At 48.2% G+C, this 18,980-nt stretch overlaps 1 protein-coding gene across 1 annotated transcript in view; it reads right to left on the reverse strand.

Moving 5' to 3' along the window:
* LOC131285582 (uncharacterized) overlaps positions 1-16,162 on the reverse strand; it is a 40,902-nt gene extending 24,740 nt beyond the window's left edge. Inside the window, exon 1 of the mRNA XM_058314441.1 lies at positions 14,140-16,162. Coding sequence (XP_058170424.1) covers positions 14,140-16,162 — 2,023 coding nt within the window. The remainder of the gene's footprint in view (positions 1-14,139) is intronic.
* Between the last annotated feature and the right edge of the window lie 2,818 nt (positions 16,163-18,980).

Raw genomic sequence — 18,980 nt, forward strand, 5'->3', positions numbered from 1 at the left:
TTTAATTAACCACAGCGAATGATACCCTCTGTTCGGTACAACGACCGACGACCGCCGCCTATTGATCGTTCCATCCAAAGGTTCGTGGAGTTTATGCGGCTTTCAATTGATTCGAAAAACGCCGAAATCATTTCCACTTTATGTTAAGAAGCTTCCTCACTTCCGGTGCGGTCTAAGATCTGGCCAATATAATAGCAAGCTATAGCAAACGACTACAGCGACACGGCGTACAAAGCAGTAATAGCTGCGGTTTCTTACCAAGTCCTTCTCTCTGGCTGACTTTTCATTTCAAATGACCAAAGAGGAGACACAGGTCGGTTTGAACAAAACCACGGGTGGTTTTAAATGACGAAAAACCGCAAAAAAATCGCCGCCTTCATCACCGAAAACCGTCGACGTATGTACAGAACTCCCACTGGGGGGAAGATGTACCCATTGTTCTGGAACCGCTCCATCCGTCGAGGCGAACGATCGGTGTGAACGTGCATAACAGGAGGCTTTACTTGGACCCAATCAAAGCAGCGTTTGCTACTCGCGCTAAATCCTTCCGAAACTCTCAGAACGATCTCGTTAGGCAGTTCAATAGCCAAATACAGCAAACCGACCTTCCTTCTTTAGGGTAGAATATTGGAGAAGTGTGATCACGATCTCTCGACGTCTCGCTCGACGAAGGTGAAGACATGGAGATGAATTCTCCACCACCTAGTTCCCATCGCAGACGGGGTCTTCCTGCAAGCTGTCGTAAGTGACGTGACTTCTTAAAGGCAGAACGGTGGGTGGCTAAAGCGTAGGATCTAGTCAAGACACCAGACGCTCCCGGTCGATCCCGGCCGCGTTCCCCATTCACTTTCCAACACCTTTGCAGTTGATTAAGCATTTACTTCGCGAGTCGCCGAGTGCCAGTGAAATCAGCGAAACTGAACTGGCGGCAATTCTGAAACGCGAGCTTCTTGGCAGAGTTCGAGACCCGCAGCTTACTGGAGCTTGAAGAAGTTTCGGTTGATTCCCTTTTCGACACCCGCGGGACGCTTCAAATGCTATATAATCTGGATCGACTTACGTTCTCCCGTAGTTCAAGTTCAGGGATATGGACTTCCCTTTCCCGGGTCCATTGAAATCGGCCAGTATTCTTGGCGGCGGAAACTATCTCACTCTTTCTCTTGCCTTTTCTCGATTTCTTCTAACAGGTGTGGCTTAACCAAACCATGCAACCTACAAACGCTCTCTGCATGGCAGGTATTCTGGTGGGAACAGGTGTGAAATGTTTGTGAGCGCTATTCATTAGGGTTGTTTACCCAGACGCGGTTCCGCCAATTTCTAAGCAATTGGTTCTGGCACAGGCTTTTGCCAGTTTCCAAGCCTTTTTTTCCTCCACCAGTGTTAGAGGAGTCGTTTACCGCAAGACCTCCACTTGACAGCGAGATCGTTGATCGTGCCCTTATCAAATGCCTGCGCACAAGCGGGAAAAAGGGAAAGGAAGAAAATCGTTTGGTAATCGAGCGATTCTACGTTTGATTTGTGCCTTGCTTGTGATCTTCTGGTGCTTGTGAAAGTGAAAAAACGTTTCTGAACCAGTTGTCTATCCCTCTGGATGATGGGTAAGTCAGTTCCTTCCTGATACCGCAGCGAATCGTGAGGGCAAGCAATAACCTTAAACTATAAGCAGTTGTATTTGTTCAGGTGCATCTTCTAGGTCGTTCGCGTGCCATGGTTGACGTGGAAGACACATGGTTCTCACAAATATGCCATCCCACGATTCCATTACGACGTCCACCTTTGCTGGATAAAGGAAGATTAGACCACAGCAGGTAACAAGCACCGAGTTACCCGTTCCGGTGAGTTCAATGCATCCGGCAATTGCGCGAGTCCGTAGTCGCAAAGTTCCATTTGCTGTATAAAATACTGCTTGAATCTGGGGCATAAATATGGGCCCTCCTTTTTTTCAGCTACGGGTCTCTTCCACGATACGTGTACCCATTCCCTGTTCGGATCGTAGAACTGGGAGTGAGCCGGGCGGACGGGAGTTAATAATTTTAATATTTATTAATTAATTTACATGCCCCACTCGACTTGGAGCACGCGAGTGCGTTCCGCTTTCGACGAAGGCGAAGCAGACGATCGCCGTTGTATGTCGTTGCGAGCACAGTTACACGGACCGCACCGAGGGATCGTAGGACGTATCGGGCGTCGGGAGTAAAATAGTAAACATTGTCATTGCGCATATTGGATGACTTCGTCCGGATAAACCTGTTACGGTAACGGGTAGGGAGCGACTGAACCGACGACGGTTGCCGCTCGTGGGAAGAGCGTTTTGACTGAGCACGCATTGAATATATTAATTGATAGGAGGGAGCGGAGTCTAGTTGCTCGAAGCTCCACCAGAACTCCCTACTCAAGGGACGTACCAAGGGTTTTGTCCAATGTCGTTAACCGAACGGCTTCCGCTGTTTAGAAAATAGAAATTAGTTCCCTCTGAGGTGGAGAAAAGAGCTGAAAAGGAAAACCGTCCATCGACTGCAGGGGTCTGCGATCGATCGGGCGATCCGGTGAATGAGCCACAAGCACCCCGACTCACAACCAGCAATTTCTTCAACATGGAAGCTAACTGTTCCATTTGTAACTGTTTTTATGTCCGCGGAGGACGGCGCGCGCGAAGGGTTGGCTGTGTTTTTCTAGTCTCTGCATGACTTCCAGAACTCCGGACGCTCTGGGGAAGGGGGATGTCTACGATGTGGCTCAGTGCAGCTGACCAGCAGCAAAACCACTCCACACCCGGTGGACTGATAGGAGGTAATATCCGTAATCATTGTTTGTGGTTTTTCGGATTGTTAGTAAGCGAAGTAAGCGCTTGTTTTTCCTTCACCTGGCCAGATGGAACCCTTCTTTCTCTCGGTGGCGGTATCTAGAGAGGCCAGATTTCGATCTGGAGGGCTCTCGAGAAGTTGAGAACCATTTGCCTGTTCCCCTCAGCGTGGCGTTACCGGGAGGTGGTTTGTTTACATAACCTCATCAATCACACACTATCGTGGATGGATGGCGCAATCTGGCGTCAGCTTGATTCGGTGGCCTACAAAACGGTCGTACCGAGGTCGGTCGAGCTGTGCGAACGGTACATCCGGTGCGGATTTTTCCGCTGACCATCCGATCGAACGCAGGAGGAGAGTTATTTAAATTATTAATCCAGCTCATACTCCCAGGGTCTACGATTGGGATCTCGATCGGCCTCGATTGAGCCGCTAGTTACTGACGCCCTTACTCAAGTCTGGAGATGGAATAATGGTCTTGCCTAGAATGATTGCCTCTCTGCCGATGGTCAGACCGTTTGGTGTTTTCGTGAGCTAATGGTTGCGTATGTTGGTTTCTAGGTCAGAACTAAGAACCAAGAATAGCTTGACGTTATGATGATTGAGCGATACTCTCGTAACGGCATATGCGAGAATTGGTAGCATTGGGCTCAGAATTGAGACCGCAAGCTCCAGATTTCTTCAGTCTTTCGTTCTGTTTCCAGTTCTAGCAACTCTGCAAAAGTGGTACATATTCGAATCGGAGCCGAAACAATTGGATCGAAACTGATCGCTAATTAAAATCGCACCAACGGTTTGCCGCCGCGGAATGAATGTTAGATTGAAAAGGAATTATGAATAACTCAGGAGCTCGAGCATGGGATATTGGACGGTGGTTGAACACCCACTCCATACTGTCATTTGTTGCCAAGCGACTTACTACTCCTAGAATATCTTGAAAGCGATTGCTACATCCCCGGGGATTGCACTTAATTGCGTCGATTTATGAAACCGGGAGCAAAGACGGGTGGGAAAGGAAAAATATGATCGCAATTGGTGATCGCCAGAGAACATTTTCATTTCATTCGAGACCCACTCGCCCTCGTCGACGCCACATATGTCGTGCGGTGGTAGCATAAATGAGCAATACTGGTCGTTCGGTATTACCCGAAGGTAGATTGGCTTGCCGCACTGAAAACAATTTCATTCTCTTCGCACCTCACATTGATCGGTTGCGTGACGATCATGTTAAGTTCAGTTTTCTTTTCCACCGACCGAAAGGTGCGAATAGGCAAAGCAAGGTAGCATCGTACACCTTGTCCACCAGATTGCAACCGTCGAAAGGCTCTTCGAATGGAGGTTCTACCCCATGCCAGTTGGTAAAAAGAATAACACGAGAGAAAGAAAAAGAGTATCCGAAGGACGTCGATCGAATGTGACGAAGCGCACGCCGACCCGCGCCGGAAAATATTGATCTTAAATATGGTTCTACGTTTATGGGCATCATTGGGTGATTGGATTGCAGCATCGTTAGCTACGCCCCGACAAGCAACTGTTGCACTGGCCCTTTTGATTACTGTGCGGAAAGAAGAGGGGGGTGTTAAAGAAGAAGGGTGTCGGTTAATGAATACACCTGTATCATGCAGAATTGAGCGACCAGTTTTTTCCTCCGCGTGCAAGTTTCTGGATGATTCCAGAGTGTAATTTGTTTCTTCCCCTCTCTGTACTTTTAAATCATTTTAAAGGAAAGTGTTTTATGCTAAAATACTTCATAATATGAATCTGTCAAAGGAAGTATAAAAGAACGGTTTAAACACATTGATTTGAATAATTTTAATACCGTCCTTTTATATTATTTCTATTTCATTCCATTTCTAATCTATAAATTGATTATGGGTCTACTCTTTTCCTGGCTCAACGTATCCTTCCGCTACCCTCATCAACATTCTGTTGGCCTACGAGGTGCGCAAGCAAGCACGATGACACTCTCAGGTGTCGCTCGATGGCCTGGAAAGTGAAAAACAAGAACGAAAAACATGCTTGCATGCTAGTGGTGTGATAAAAACGACTTCTACACGCCCCGGGACGGCTGAACGGCTACCATCCGAAGGGACCTCCAATTGTCATCCAGTACAGGGTTGTTCTTTTCTCTTCTTCCCTTTCCTTTCTTCCCGTCTCCGATCAACTCTCTCTACCGTGGAAAAGGGGAAGGATCTCAGGTAGCTTCTTGTTGGTTTGCGATGTAGTAGCTTCGTTGTCTAGATTCATGCCCCCGGGAGAGCATTTGCTATTTTCTTGCAGAAAATACACACACACACACAGGCATATAATCAAGCCCTTGGCCCTACCGCGTGAATGCGCAAATGTTCGCGCAAATCAATTGTGTGTATACACAATTATTTATTCGTTTTCTCACAATCAGCGCTAAATCAGTTTTTCAAACATTTCCCCCGACGCCGTTCCAACCCCTTGCCAGATGGGGATTTGTTGCAATTTTTTGCCTTACACCCTGAATGGAAAAACTAGATGTAACCCCCCGTTTCCCCTTCTTTTAGACTCGATTTCCCTCTGCGGACAGTTTTCCGTTTTGAGCCACCGAGCCGATTCGCTCTCGAGCAGAGTTTGGTTCTTGCGTTTGCCACCGTCCCCTCCAGTCGTTCGTACCCCTTTTGGGAGGAGTAAATTAAATAAATTAAATATTGTGTCGCACAATCGTCGTCGTCGTTGTCGGCGAGGAAAATATTTCTGGACCGCGTTGTCCTGGCGTGTTCCCAGCGCATTCCGGGCTCCTGCTGGATAATGAGGAGGAAAATCAGGAGCCCGACAGTCGGAGGGGGCGATGGGGGTGCGAAATGGTCGCTTTTTATTGCACATGCACGACTCTGGTTTGTTTTTTTTCCAGCTTGTTTGTGTTTATTCGAGCGCGTATTTTCTTTTATTCGCGCAATATCCCTCCTTCAAGCGTATCGAATCGTCTTCGTCGCGGCAATAATGGCCACAGCCGATGTTGTCCCGATGCAGGCTACGATCACATCCTCTGTCTTCGTGCCGGACCAAAGAAATGTATCTGATCGTGGAGAGTCGGAGGACGAAGAGACAAGACAAAAAGAAGGAAATCTCTTTTCCGCTACGATAACGAAGACCAGTGGTGAGTGGGTGGAGATGCAGGGTACAAAAGGAGAGTAAAGGAGAAAAACATCCTTCCAGAACCATATCAAACCGAATCCGTGGTTTCATGCGGCAGATTCGTTGCCTATTTATGTATACACAGCGATATTTATGCGTCCCGACTGGGATCGGATGTTGTCTTTGGCGTCGTTATCGGAAAGACACTCTCGGGTCGGTGGACAAGCAGTGGACGTTCGATTTTATTCTCTTCCTCCCATTCGTACCTCTGGCTCCTTTCCCGGTATGAAATCGCGAGCAGCACGATCATCTTCTCTGCACGATCGGTTCTTTTTACAACATTCCCGCGCACGGCATGTACATTACCCTCGAGCGGAAGGCCTGGAATGTTCTGGCTCGAATTCAATCCAACTTGCCAAAGGGACACTGGATGTTGTCGTCGTCGTGTTCGAGTCGGCTCGCGATCCCCTTCTAAGGGATGGGCAAAAGTTTTCACTTTATTTGCTCGCATCGATCGAACGAGAACTTATCGGAACACATAGATTTCCGTACGATAAGGGTTTGAACGTATGTTTGGTTTTCGCTTGCTTGCTTTTGCCAACGGAATATTCGAATTAATTGCCTGTGAATCTGCCAGCTCAAGCACGGCCTTATTTGGCATACCCATCGATCCCGAGACAGCTCGGTTAAAAATGTACTCTCCGTTGCCCATTGCTATAATGTTTGGTATGCAATTTTTACTGCAGCGAAAGAATGCCAAGACGCTATGAGGTCGAACAGTGCCAAGTGTAACACCTACGAACGATGGGTGATTTCTTTTCCCGGGACGAACAAATCGTACTATTTGCTTACTCCATACGCAGGATAAAGAGTCATTCGGATTTTCTCTCAATATTTAACAAGCAACACTCCAATGATCGAGATTGAATAAATTTAGCAATGCTCTACCTAGACATTTACACGAATTAGTTATCTTTCGGCTCATTTATCTTTCCCCGCCAAGCTACATTTTTTTCGATTTCAACCACTAGAAAAGCAACATTGTTGCCTTGAACAAAGTCTCAACCAGGTTCGTTTCTGATCTGTTTATAAAACCTTTTCACGGATTTGTACCAATTCTTCAGTTTGTGATTTCGAGGTCGACTAGCTTCAATCGGACAAGACAACCGTCTCTTTGGGTAAAGAGAGGTCGGAGAAAGGGAGTGAGATGCGCAAAATATCGCGCCCACTCACAACATCATTTCACGGTTTCATCTTCACTTCGATGGTTATTATCTCTTCATGAAAACAAATAGTTTATTTTTCAAGCTCCTGCTTTATTCTCTCGTTCGAATGCAGGGGTTCGTCGCTTTAACCCTCGCTGGCACAAGTCTTTCGTCTTTTCCACGTGTTGTCTGTTGGTTGGGAGCTCTTTTATGCCTTTTCCCACCCCTTGCCAACCCGTTTGGGCTGGTGGAACAATTAACAACACTTGATCGTGTTCTCCGCAGCTCGGCTCAAGCCTCTTGTCCTCTCCCCTCTCCTACCCCATTTTCCTAGTAGAATTGGACTCTGTTTTTTATTATCAGCTTTCCAGCGGCTCCTATCGCCGTTGCTTTTGTCGACCTGGCTGTCGATGGCTTCTTTTCCCAAACCCGCCACGCCACCCCCTCACTTTGCCTGTTTACAGAACTCTCGTTTGGTTCTTACGGAGGAAATATGTTCGTTTCCAATGAGTTTCCTTTTTTCCCTCTTGCATCCGTATTCGTCCCTTACCAGATCACACTTTTGTTCTTCCCAGCACAATGCACACCTTAATGATGATTCCGAGGGCTACAAATGGTCCGACCGACCTACCCGATGGCTTGTTTGCTTTGTCGTGCAACGTACGAGGGATGAAACCGAAATCGAGCAGTTCAAAGATCTCGAAGGAAGATGCGGAGAGGACGCCTTAAACGGTAGCAACCTCCTTGGTGGCTTGATAAGCTTTTTCTTGTGGTGTGGTTTCCCTTTTTCTCCAAATCACAGATGAGTGCCGAGGAGTTCTAATTAATCGTTCTGCTTGTCATGTTCTTTTCCTTGCGGCCGCACTGTTTACTTCTTTAGTGGCAATAAAAACTTGGGATAGGTTTTGCCGGTGTTTTATGACGAGCTTATTACCGACTTGAATAGGTTGATCCATTTTCATGACGTGCGAGCCTCCTGAGCCGCCTTTCGGTGAGGGTATAATTTTTCATTGTCGTTATAAAGCAAACTGAATAATTAAATATTTTGAGATCAATGGAAAATCTCTGGTCTTTTTCTAGAAAAGTTGGTTAGTTAGGTTTGTCGTTCTTGTGGAAAACATTTCATTCTTTGGAATAGTTTTATTCGTAGAAAGCACACCATTTCCATCATGCTTCAAAAGCGACCGCGGGGATAAAATGGGTAGAAGGCAAGTGTTTAGTCGGATTTTCCTTGCCACCCGGCCGCTCGTCACTTGTTGAAAGCTCTCTTCTTCCCGCTTTTCTTTCCTCTTTTACGCCACGAGCCTGTCAGCTCGCCGCCGGTTGTAACAAATTTCATCTCATTGTTTGGCGTGCAATGGTGCAAAAAACTCTCTCTCCCTCCCTCCCTCGTCCTACCCCATCAACCCACCCGCTTTTCCGTGGTCACGGTGTGGTATCGATCGACGGTTACGTGCGGCGACGTCACAGTGTGCAAGCCTCCTCGCGCGAAGAGCACGCTTTTCTTTGCAATTTTCCTCGCTTGGAGTTTTCCAGTTATGTTACGATTAATTGCTCAGCGCCTGGTTATTTGTTGCGCTACCCCTCCTACCCCTCGGCAAGCGTTCCGCGGCGAGGCGTTATCTTCCCTTCTTTCACTTCCATGTTACGATCGGAGTTAAAAATCGACCAGCTGATGCTGACGATTGCCGACGACGATGTTTATTAGTAGCACCACGTTCGCCAGCATTTGAACGAAAACGTTGTATCCAAGCGGGAACGTAACGTGGTGGCGGGTTTTGCTTGAGGGAGCGGAGGGTGTAGAAATAAAAAGGAAAAGCTGTCCACGAAACACGCAGAAACCATTTCGAAATTGCCCCTCCATGCATGGATAAGGGAGATAGGGTGGTCAGCAGGAATGCCACCCACTCTCACCCGCACACCAACACTCGTGGCTTTCGCTGAAAATTCGTCTGTCAATTTCGCTATCACATTCAGGTTCACCAGCTGCGCTCAATGTTCGCCCACAAACAGATCGTGCTTCGGAAGACTTTAAAAGGTTTATCAAAGTGTCCCCAAAATTCGGTTCGGTGACCACCCATTGCGAAATGGTTGACAACGGTGTCAGGTACCGTTACTTCCTCGAGGCCAAGCCCACCATCTTGGTAGAAGAATCGGAACTACGAGAAGGATTAAGAACAAACAAGCAAGTGAGAAACAATCTCCTTTATTGCGTTGGGAAGGCTTGAGTGCGAACTTAAAAACTTTGTTCACAACTCCTAGCAACAGCGCACGAAGGACTGTAAGGGTTAGGATATAACAATTCCAATCTAGTTTTGGCCAGATTGAGGAATCGTTAAAAGTCGGACGATTTTTGTTCCTTCCTTTCTTTCATTCAATTCCTCACTTCTCAACGCAACCCAATCAATCAGCCTTCTATCAGCGGAGTCTTAATGTGGGAACAAACAAGATCCACTTTTGCGAGAAGGGATGGAATGCGAGGCATTGAAAGGGGTATAATCAATCGTATGTCAACCCGAGTTGGAAGGTAGGATCTTTGAAACCGGAGTCAAGGTGGACCATCGGGTTACATCGGAGTTGAGCGTCTATTTATCAGCATGCCACTCTTAACACCTCGTTTTTCTTACGCACGAGATACCAAATCGAATGGAGTGCAATGGCCGGGGATCTTGATTTCAATCCATCGTGAAAATATGGCTCACCAGATGAAACCGATTGCAAAAAGACACGGTAAGATTAGGAATGTTTGAAAAGTATCTGGAATTAAATAGAATACAATTCATTTACCGACAAATCAAGCAAATAATCAACCTCTCTTATGCCTCTCTGGATGTTTAATCAGAAATAACTCCATTGCGGAGACCTTCTTGCAAGCAATGTTCACGAAAGAACACGAATGAATGAAAAACAGGAAACCGGTGGTCAGCACTTTCCGGGACCCAGCGTATGATAATAAAATCAGTGAAAATTACACCAATATCAATTATCGTAATGAGTGCACATTAAGCACCATTAATTACGACTGCGGTTTTTCCTCCCTGGTCCTGATATCTTGGCACGTTCGGCCTAGAATCGATTCCTAACCAATGCTCGATCGGATCGCCGGGCAAGAACGGGCCTTTGCTTTCGAAGAGCAAGCTCATTCTGCCAGGGAAAAGGGCAAGAAAGTAGTAAATTTCTGGATAATGCCAATTTGCTCTTTTTAAATTTTCTTCAATGCCTTGCAACGTCCTTTGGACCGATCATGATCGCACGTATTCTGGATGTAATTTGCGGTGGTAATAATTTCCCAAATTTAATTATACACATACTTTTCGTGGACTTCGGAGGTGCGAGCCACTTTTGGAACATGCTTTTGATTGAACGAAAAAGAAGAAAAACAAAATAGACGAAACAAGCAAAGGGAATCCAACTCTGTCATATCAGAGATCCTCTGGCATGATTGGCAAAAATTGGTTTAACCTCAAATTACTACCTTTGAGTAAACTGCATTTGAAGATTGATGAATCGAAGTAGATAAGAAGCTTATTTTATTTAGAACCTGGGTTCAACTCGGCAAAAAAAGTGACAAAATCAACCCAGCCAACCCGGTAATTAAACCAAGAGCTTAAGAAAGTATAAGAAGAGATCTTTCGAGTTGAAAAGATTTGAGAGATTTGTTTTCTTAATCATACATAAATGTACATGGCGAATATGTTTCATACATGGAACTCATTTTGAAGTTTTCAAAAGAAATATGATAATTTTTCCAACTTCGTTCAGTTTGCTCAAAGAGTACAAAAAACATGTAATTTGATGATACTTTATTTTCCTGACCCACTTCCATCTCTTTGGGGTGCAGTAGGATTGGCTTTCTTCTTCTAAATCAAATCACCAATTATGAGTTATGAGGCAGGAGTCGGCAAGTTCACTGAATTCGATTCAACACAGTATTGCAGCACACTTCGGACGATAATGATTCGATTAACGGATGTATTGTTTTCCGTTTGCGCCGTTCGGTTCGGAGTAGGTTAATGCGGTCAGAATTGCTAACTACAAGCCTGTTGCATCAAACCCCTCACCCGTTTCGACCCCCTCGAGCATCTTCGCGATCGCGTAACATCATCGTTTTGTCATTCATTAAATTCGCGAAACATTCCGCCCCTCGCAATCTGGGGTTTTTGGCAGATGCGTCACAATCGGTGGCTTGCATCTGAGGCTGGTGATTTTTTGTCTCATTTTGCGGTTCAGTTTCGGGGCTGTTTACCCCTCCCGATGGAGTACCACACCCTGTTACCACACCGACCCGGTCGAAACGGCCGAAGATTTGGGCGAGAGAAATTTTCACTTAATTTAATTTTGATTACCATTTTCTTTTCTTTTCCCCGGCGGCGAGCTACTGTCAGCGAGATCGTTTTTCTTTTCTTTTCCCACAAAAGGCATACCTAGAGTGTCCGATACATATGGAGAGAGAGACGAGGAAAAGAAGCACGCACGGCATTCGATCGTTCCGCGCTGATCAGCTGATTTAACTGTGATCTAATTTCCCTGCGCTCGTGGCCATTTTCGTCGGCTACCATTTCATACGGCGCTCGATCGTCGCCAAGCGCCAAGCTTTCCCGCCACGTTGACGAGCGGGAACATTTGGTAACAATTTTTGTTTTCTCCGCCTGGCGGGTTTTTCTCCGTCGCGCGGAATGCGAAGAAAGCGTTTAATTTCGGTCGGGAAGGGAAATGCGAGGAACTAATGTGTGGAACGGGTAGAAAGAAAATGGTGCATTTGGGTTTTTAGAGAAGGCCCCATGTGGAAATTATGAAAGTGCTAGGCGAGAACGGAGGCGATCGGATCGCAGAAGGAAGAAAGAAACCCAGATCGTACGGCAACGAAAAATATGAATTAAAATAAAAGCTTTACATCGGAAATCTGCAAGTTTGCAAATGAACGATGGCGATCACTGAAACAAGCGTAAAAGCATCGAAATTCTAACGTCATAATTCGGATCTCGGTTTGGTTAGAAAATCAAATTAATAATTTTCAAGCATAGATTGACCAATCTTGCCGTCCGTGAACTGGCGATCAAAGGCGATCCTCCTTTCTTTACCACTTTACGACCCTCGGAGGACCATCGGCTGACTCCTTTCGCCTGAGAATCATGGCTTAAAAGTTTCCTCCCCACATTAACGACCAAACGCTACGCATTCGTCCCCACCGAGTCGACATCCTTATCTTTCGCAAAACGTGGGGATGGCGAGATTGAGTTTCCAGTTTTATGTTATTCGAAGAATTGTTAACTCATTCACCATTTCCGAGGGAAAACGCCCACTCCAGCGCTTAATATTTCCCTCCTCCATTACTTGCAGCGTTTGAATGTTGAATCATTTATTGTTTCTGTTGCCTTTTTTCGCGTCTGTAACGCCGAGAAGATACCTGAATTCGCGTTCGCCAAGAAGATCATGCTTCGCGCGACTGTATCTCATTTCGGGGGGCACTTTTCGTTATGCTGCAGGTTCGATCCTTTTCAGATCGCTTGTCCTCGGCGATCAGCCAACCCTTACGAAAGCCCGGAGTCTTTCCACGCCCCGAGTGTGGAGCCACCCGCTTTTATCATCCACAAATGTTACTGCAAAGTGTTTTAGTTTTTGTTTCCCTGTTTCGTTCTTGCTCTTTTGAGCTCTTCCTTTTTGTGTCTTTTTAGTTTTGTCAATCCCCTTTTGCAGCTCGTTTTGTGTCTGCGCCGAAACTTAACTGAATCGTTCGCTGCCGGTTGCTAATAAAATTTTCAACCATGGGCAAGAAAACATCAGCTTCTTTGCGCATCCTTCTCGGGCATCCTTGAGGAATCCGACCCGAATCCGACATCGCGCCAAAAATGGAAGAAACACTGGGCGGCTAAAACCTTTTAGTTGCCATTTTCTGCTTTCATCCTTCGCGCAAAGGTGGTAAAGTCTTGGTTCTCTTTGGTAGGATTAGGCTTTTGCAAGGATTAAAGATCGCCATTAGCGGGAAGGATCTTCAGTGGATCTTTCGCTTGCGGCGAGTGAGAATATCAAATTATTTTGATTTATTTCCAAGACAAAACCAATTACCGAACGATGAAAACCATCTTCATTCAGGAATTTTTGTATTTCCCAGCTACGAATTGAGAGAAGCGGTTGGAAAACATTTACTTGCGTTCATACGTTTGGTTTTATTTATGTCGAAATTTGTTTACTATGAATATTTTTAAAAAACTTAATAAAACACCTATTATCACACATTTGATATGACCTCTGAAGGCCTATCCTCTCTACGTCACACTAAACATCTCGCTAATGGGAAGTGAGAGCGTCGCGGAGAAATTATTTTCCAGCTCATTATGCATCGAATCAGCAGGTGCACTTTCACAACTCTGCGCGCCCGGGTGCATCTCATTTCCATATCAATATCCCACGCTAATCAAGCAGATTTACTCATACGGTTGATTGCAGTGCGAAAGGTAAAAGAAAGAAGAAAGAAGAGGGACGGTAAACAGTTTCTGCGCGATCAAGCAAAGGTTCGCCAACAGGCGTTTGATCATAATCTTATGTAAAACCGTACACGACACACACATACACACAAACTCCCGCGCAAGCAAATATACAGGCACGAAGGTAAAGTGTGAACTAACAAGCAGCATGGACCAGATTTTTGCCAAATCCGCAGCGCCGGAATTTGGCTCGACTTTGCGAAAGCAAAGGGAACGAAAAGTAAATCGATTATTGTAAGATCCAAAACCTGTATATGCGAACACACATAATTGAACACAAACACGCACATTCACACACGAAGGTTGAGTCAAGTTCGCCGTGATCGCACCCTTCTTGTATCTAACCTAACAAAAACCTCGAATTTGCACACAATAACACTGGTTGGAACTGTACAACAGCTTGGTTCTGGTACGTAGGAGAGGAACGTAACGAAAGTAAAACCTTCGACGCAAACGCGGATGACCTCATCCGGAGGTGACACTTTGGGAGGACACGAAGAAGGTTCGGCAGGCGGGACTTCGGAGCAGCGGGGAACTTACCTCCGCCAAGCGTTGCGACGGCCTGGTGCTTGGTGGTGGTGGTGGCCGTCCCGACCATCTGGCCGCTGGCGGTCTGGAGCGTGGGCGACGGTCCCATGACGCCGTACTTGATGGGCTTGAAGTGGAAGAAGGAGGGCGAGTAGCCGGAGCCGGCCCGGCTGAGCGAGCTGAAGCGCTCCTCCCGATCCTCCACGTACAGACCCTCCTTGCCCATGGCGGCCAGCTGGCGGCCCTTGGGCATGAACATCACCAGGAACACGGTGGACGAGGTGGCGACGAGGCCGAACGCGAGGCAGGCGTCCCGGTGCCGGTCGGCGACGGCCAGCCCGCACAGGGTCCAGCCGAGCCAGATCGGGATGATGCCCCCGATCGCGAGCCCGATGTACGTCGCCTCGCGGTAGTTGTCGCGGATGCCGCGCGATTTGATCGCCAGGATGGCGACGAACACGATCAGGAAGACGATGTAGATGAGCGAGAGCAGCAGCTCCGAGAAGGGCGTGTGGCAGAGGGGGATGGTGGTGGTGGTGGTGATGGTGGCGCTGTTGGGATGGGCCGTCGAGAGGTCGCCCGCGGCCAGCAGGAGGTGATAGCGGCTCGAGATGGCAGAACCTGGAGCCTGGCCCACTCCTGCGACTGGACCCGCGGCCACGGAGACGCTGTCGACGCTGGGAGGCGATGTCAGCAGCCACTGACCACCGACGGCCACCTGGATGAGGACGGCGAACAGAAGTAGCAGGCCCTGGTAGGGCGCCGGAAGGTAAACGCCGCCGTTCAGGCTGATGAGGAACACGCACTTGACGAGCAGTGAGGCGAAGACCAGCGCGAACGCAACCCCGGCTCCGAAGCGCATAGTGGCGCAGGATAGGACCGTCGGGTTGACGGTGAGTACCGCGGCCAGCCCAGAGCAGGCAAACAGTCCCAGCAGCAGCATCTGGCCGAGGAAGAGATGTCGGCGACTGGGGGACGTGCGCCACGCCTTGCACAGCACGAACACCTCGAACGCGGCCATCATGAGCATGGACAGCGAGGCCAGTACCAACACCGGCACGACCCACGGTTCCTTACGCAGGCCGCTCGCGTAGCCCGCTCCGGCCGCTGCCGCTCCCGTCGACACGATCGTCGGAGGGGTGGCGGTAGCGCGGGGTCCAGCAACCAGCAACGGGGGTGAGGGAGGGTTCCGCGCCGCCAGGATGACGCCGCCCGGACGGACGGTGGTGGAACGGGACGCGGCAGAGGCCGCCGTCGATGGCACTACGAAGAACTCGGTCGACATCTCGAGCCGATGCGCCTGCGCGGAAGACGCATTGTTGATGCTGACGCTGGTGTCTTCCGCCTGCACCACACTCTCCCCTCGCACACCCTCACCAACGACACTACCCTCGTGGACGGCCGCTTCCGCGTAATAGTCACCCGCACCAACACCGACACCAACACCTCCCGCATGGCGGCTATTGGACGAATCCGCGTGCCCTACACTCGCCTGCACGTCCTCAACCTGCTCGTCCTCTTCGAGGTTCACAGGCTCTTCTTCGTCTTCTTCTTCCTCCTCCTCCACTTCCTCTTCCACTTCCTCGTGCGCGAGGTCCTGCGACACTCCACCCCGTGCGCCGGTAGCACTTCGCGAGCTCACCACCATCACGTCACTTCGCTTGATGTCATTGTCGTTCGACTGGATCGGGGAGTGCACCAGGCCACCCGATGGACCAGAGGCACGTCCCAGGAACTGACCTCGCGCTTGCCTTTTCGGAGGACTCACTGCCACCGACGGTACCGACACACCCGGAGCGGGCCCGGGCCCAACACGCGGCGACAAGCGATCACCGAACTTGGGCAGATTCAGCAGCGCCCGATGGTGGTTGTTACTCTCGGCCGCCTCCAGATCGGCCTCGGCACTGTTTCTCGGTTGCTGGGCCGAACTGCTGCTGCTGCTGCTGCTATGCGCCAAACACCGATAGTGCACCAACGTGGCCCAAACCAACGCTATCGCTAGCACGAGCGACGACCGTTTCGGTCGACGAGCCATACCGGACTGACGGACGCAACTGTACTGGCGATCATGGCGTTGATCGCACACGCCCCAACCGACACAACGGGAACTCACCTATGGTGGCGAGAGAGAAGAGAGGGAAACGCTACGCGAGCGAACCGAGAGAAAGAGTGCCGGTGCGCTCGCCGTTCTCGGAACGCGATCAATGACTGTTTGAGCGAAGTTCAAGTGCAGAATGGAACTCACAAGTCGAAGGCGCCCCCGCCTCGTGCACTCTCTTCTGCCGGGGTTTCGTCAGAAGAGAGAAATGCACGCGCTTGAAACGAAAACAATCATCGTGATCGATGATGATCATCGCGCGTGTGCATTTCCCCTTCTTTTGAAACGAGCCTTATTTGATGACGACCGTTCGTCGATCTTACGGCACTCAATAGCTGTACGTTCCCCTGTTTTTGCGTTTTGCGAGCCTACAAGACCCACATGTGTGTATTTTTTTTTTGGTTTTGTGAAAGAACCCGCCATAAAACGGAGAGGAAACGAAGTTTTTTCTTTCACTTCGAATTGCCGGTGCCATAAACTCGCTTTGCTGCGATGTTTTGGCCCCGCAATGGAATGTCGGCGGTTGTTGTTATGATGATTGTACGCTGGACATTTCGCAATAGGGATGCGCACTGATTTGATTGCATCGCCGTGCCATAACGGCACGATCGCGCTGGAACCCGACCCATTGAGTGCTTTATGGTGGTGAGGGTTCATAAATGTTTCTCAATTAGATAATCGCAATTACCGGCGCGTTCGGTTTGATTCTTGAGTTATTGTACACGGTGTCATGAAGGGTGTGGCCGGTCGAAAGCAATCCACAAAAAAGAAGGATCACTTTTAAGGACGTTTTACAGTCCTGTCCGCCAAACCAGGAAACAACTTTCACATATCTACTCATACCTTAGATGGGATTTTGTAGCCTTAAGAAAGCTCTATTATTCTATTCTTTTCAATCACACCCTGATACGGACATCAATATCTCTTCGATGGTGGAACACAGAAACTTGTTTGAAAGTGAACCAATCCCCCGCCGGCTTTACAAGTACAGTCCTCTTCGAATAAAGAGGAGTCGAGTCTATCCGTTTCTTTTCCTTCTACTGCATTCCGTTCTGATGCGTTTCTTCGTCTGTGTGCACGAAAACTTTTTCTCTACTCAAGGCACAACTCATCAATGGGAGAAGTGTGATTCCCCACGCACATGATCCTGCACCACGCACCGATGACGCAATCGGTACTTCTCCGCCTAGCAGTCCGGTCTATCGATATGCAATTCCCACCTTTTGCCACCTGGTTTTTAACACTTTCCGGGGCCATCTTCTAGCTCGTGCTGGAAACTCGTTCAGACGAGGCGAAGACGAGGAACCTTGGACTGATGAATCCCTTTTACACTTGCACCTCGGAGGTCGGTACGAACCCTGTGTGAACGGCAACAGCTTAGCCAAACAGCAACCAGCTCCACCATCTCGTGGTGTTGTTCGTAACTCATTTCTGGCGTGTCTTGTTAGCATGCATGACTGACATGATTTCACGTTTGTTACGATGCTTCTTTCCAACCACCGAACTGAACGGATGAAGACCGAATGCTCATAAGGTGCTTGCGGAGGGCAGCTTTTCAGCCTCAACTTTGCTTAGGGTCAAGGTAAACCGTTCCCATACGATGGACGTCTAGATCGGGAGATGTGTCCGACGTTTCTCGAGCGATCATTTCCGATCGAGTCGAACTTGTCCACCCTTAAAACAAATAAAGGGGTGGCCAACAGAGGGAGAGGGACATTTCCCCCATGAAAGGGAGGGAAAAATTATCAGAAACACAACGATCACGACCGTGACCGTGGCCAGTGATTGAATAATCTACGATCGTTGACATATAAACATAACGCTTTTTCCATCCTTTTTCCCCATGCGAAGGTTGTTGCACAAACTGTCAAACTGTGGTTTGTAATACATTCCAGTTGGGTTTGAGATCTGCATTTTTTGCTTCCTCTACAGGGTCCATCCTCGTTCTTTGGCTTTTTTTCCACCCCGTTGTCGGATGGCAAAAGCGACCCGCGGAACGTCATCGTGAAGCCGAACTCGCCGGATGTCATTGATTACGCCGTTCGACAGCGAGGTCAACAGTGCAACAATGTTTCCTGCTACAATCCGTGACTGTCCCTCCGAACGTCGCATCACATCTCCTCTTCCCCGCTCTCTGCATTGAAGCGGACTTGAGTCGTTTTATCTGCTTTTGTTTTTAATTTTGAACCCTCGACCTCACGACGATGCAACTGACGCCAGGGTTCGAGTATTCGATTTGCTCACGATTCGTGGTCTCCATCCTGCATCTCTCCGGTTACGGCATGTTTGTTTGTATTTTTCGGAAGCACAAGTGCAAGGAAAACTGGGGACTACATTCGGAAGGTAGCAATCCCGAAATGATGCATAATACTGGCGTTGGTTTTCAAAATGTCCTTTCAAGTACAAGCGAATCTCTTCTGGCTCTCACGAGAGGTCAATGGCCGCCAAGGGATGTGCAATTCCTGAAAATAATGGAAACAGCTCGATCGATAAGCCTGATCCTCGGTTCCTTTTGTTTCCAAAAGGAGGATCGTTTCGGAGCGGACAAAATAAAAAGTCCCAAATTTTCCACCTCTTTGCTTTCGGTGCTTCGTAAACAGTACACAACATCTTCAGAGCAGTCCAATCGTGCTTAACTGTGTTATTTAATTCGACGTTGCAGTTTTGTCGTGCACTTTTATTTAATCGGTTTCCGAATTACTTTGCGATGCAGTTTTGGGCTCATTTCTGTGCATTTGCAGATTTAATGTAAACG

Source organism: Anopheles ziemanni, chromosome 3, assembly GCF_943734765.1.
Source record: "Anopheles ziemanni chromosome 3, idAnoZiCoDA_A2_x.2, whole genome shotgun sequence".
NCBI classification, from domain to species: domain Eukaryota; kingdom Metazoa; phylum Arthropoda; class Insecta; order Diptera; family Culicidae; genus Anopheles; species Anopheles ziemanni.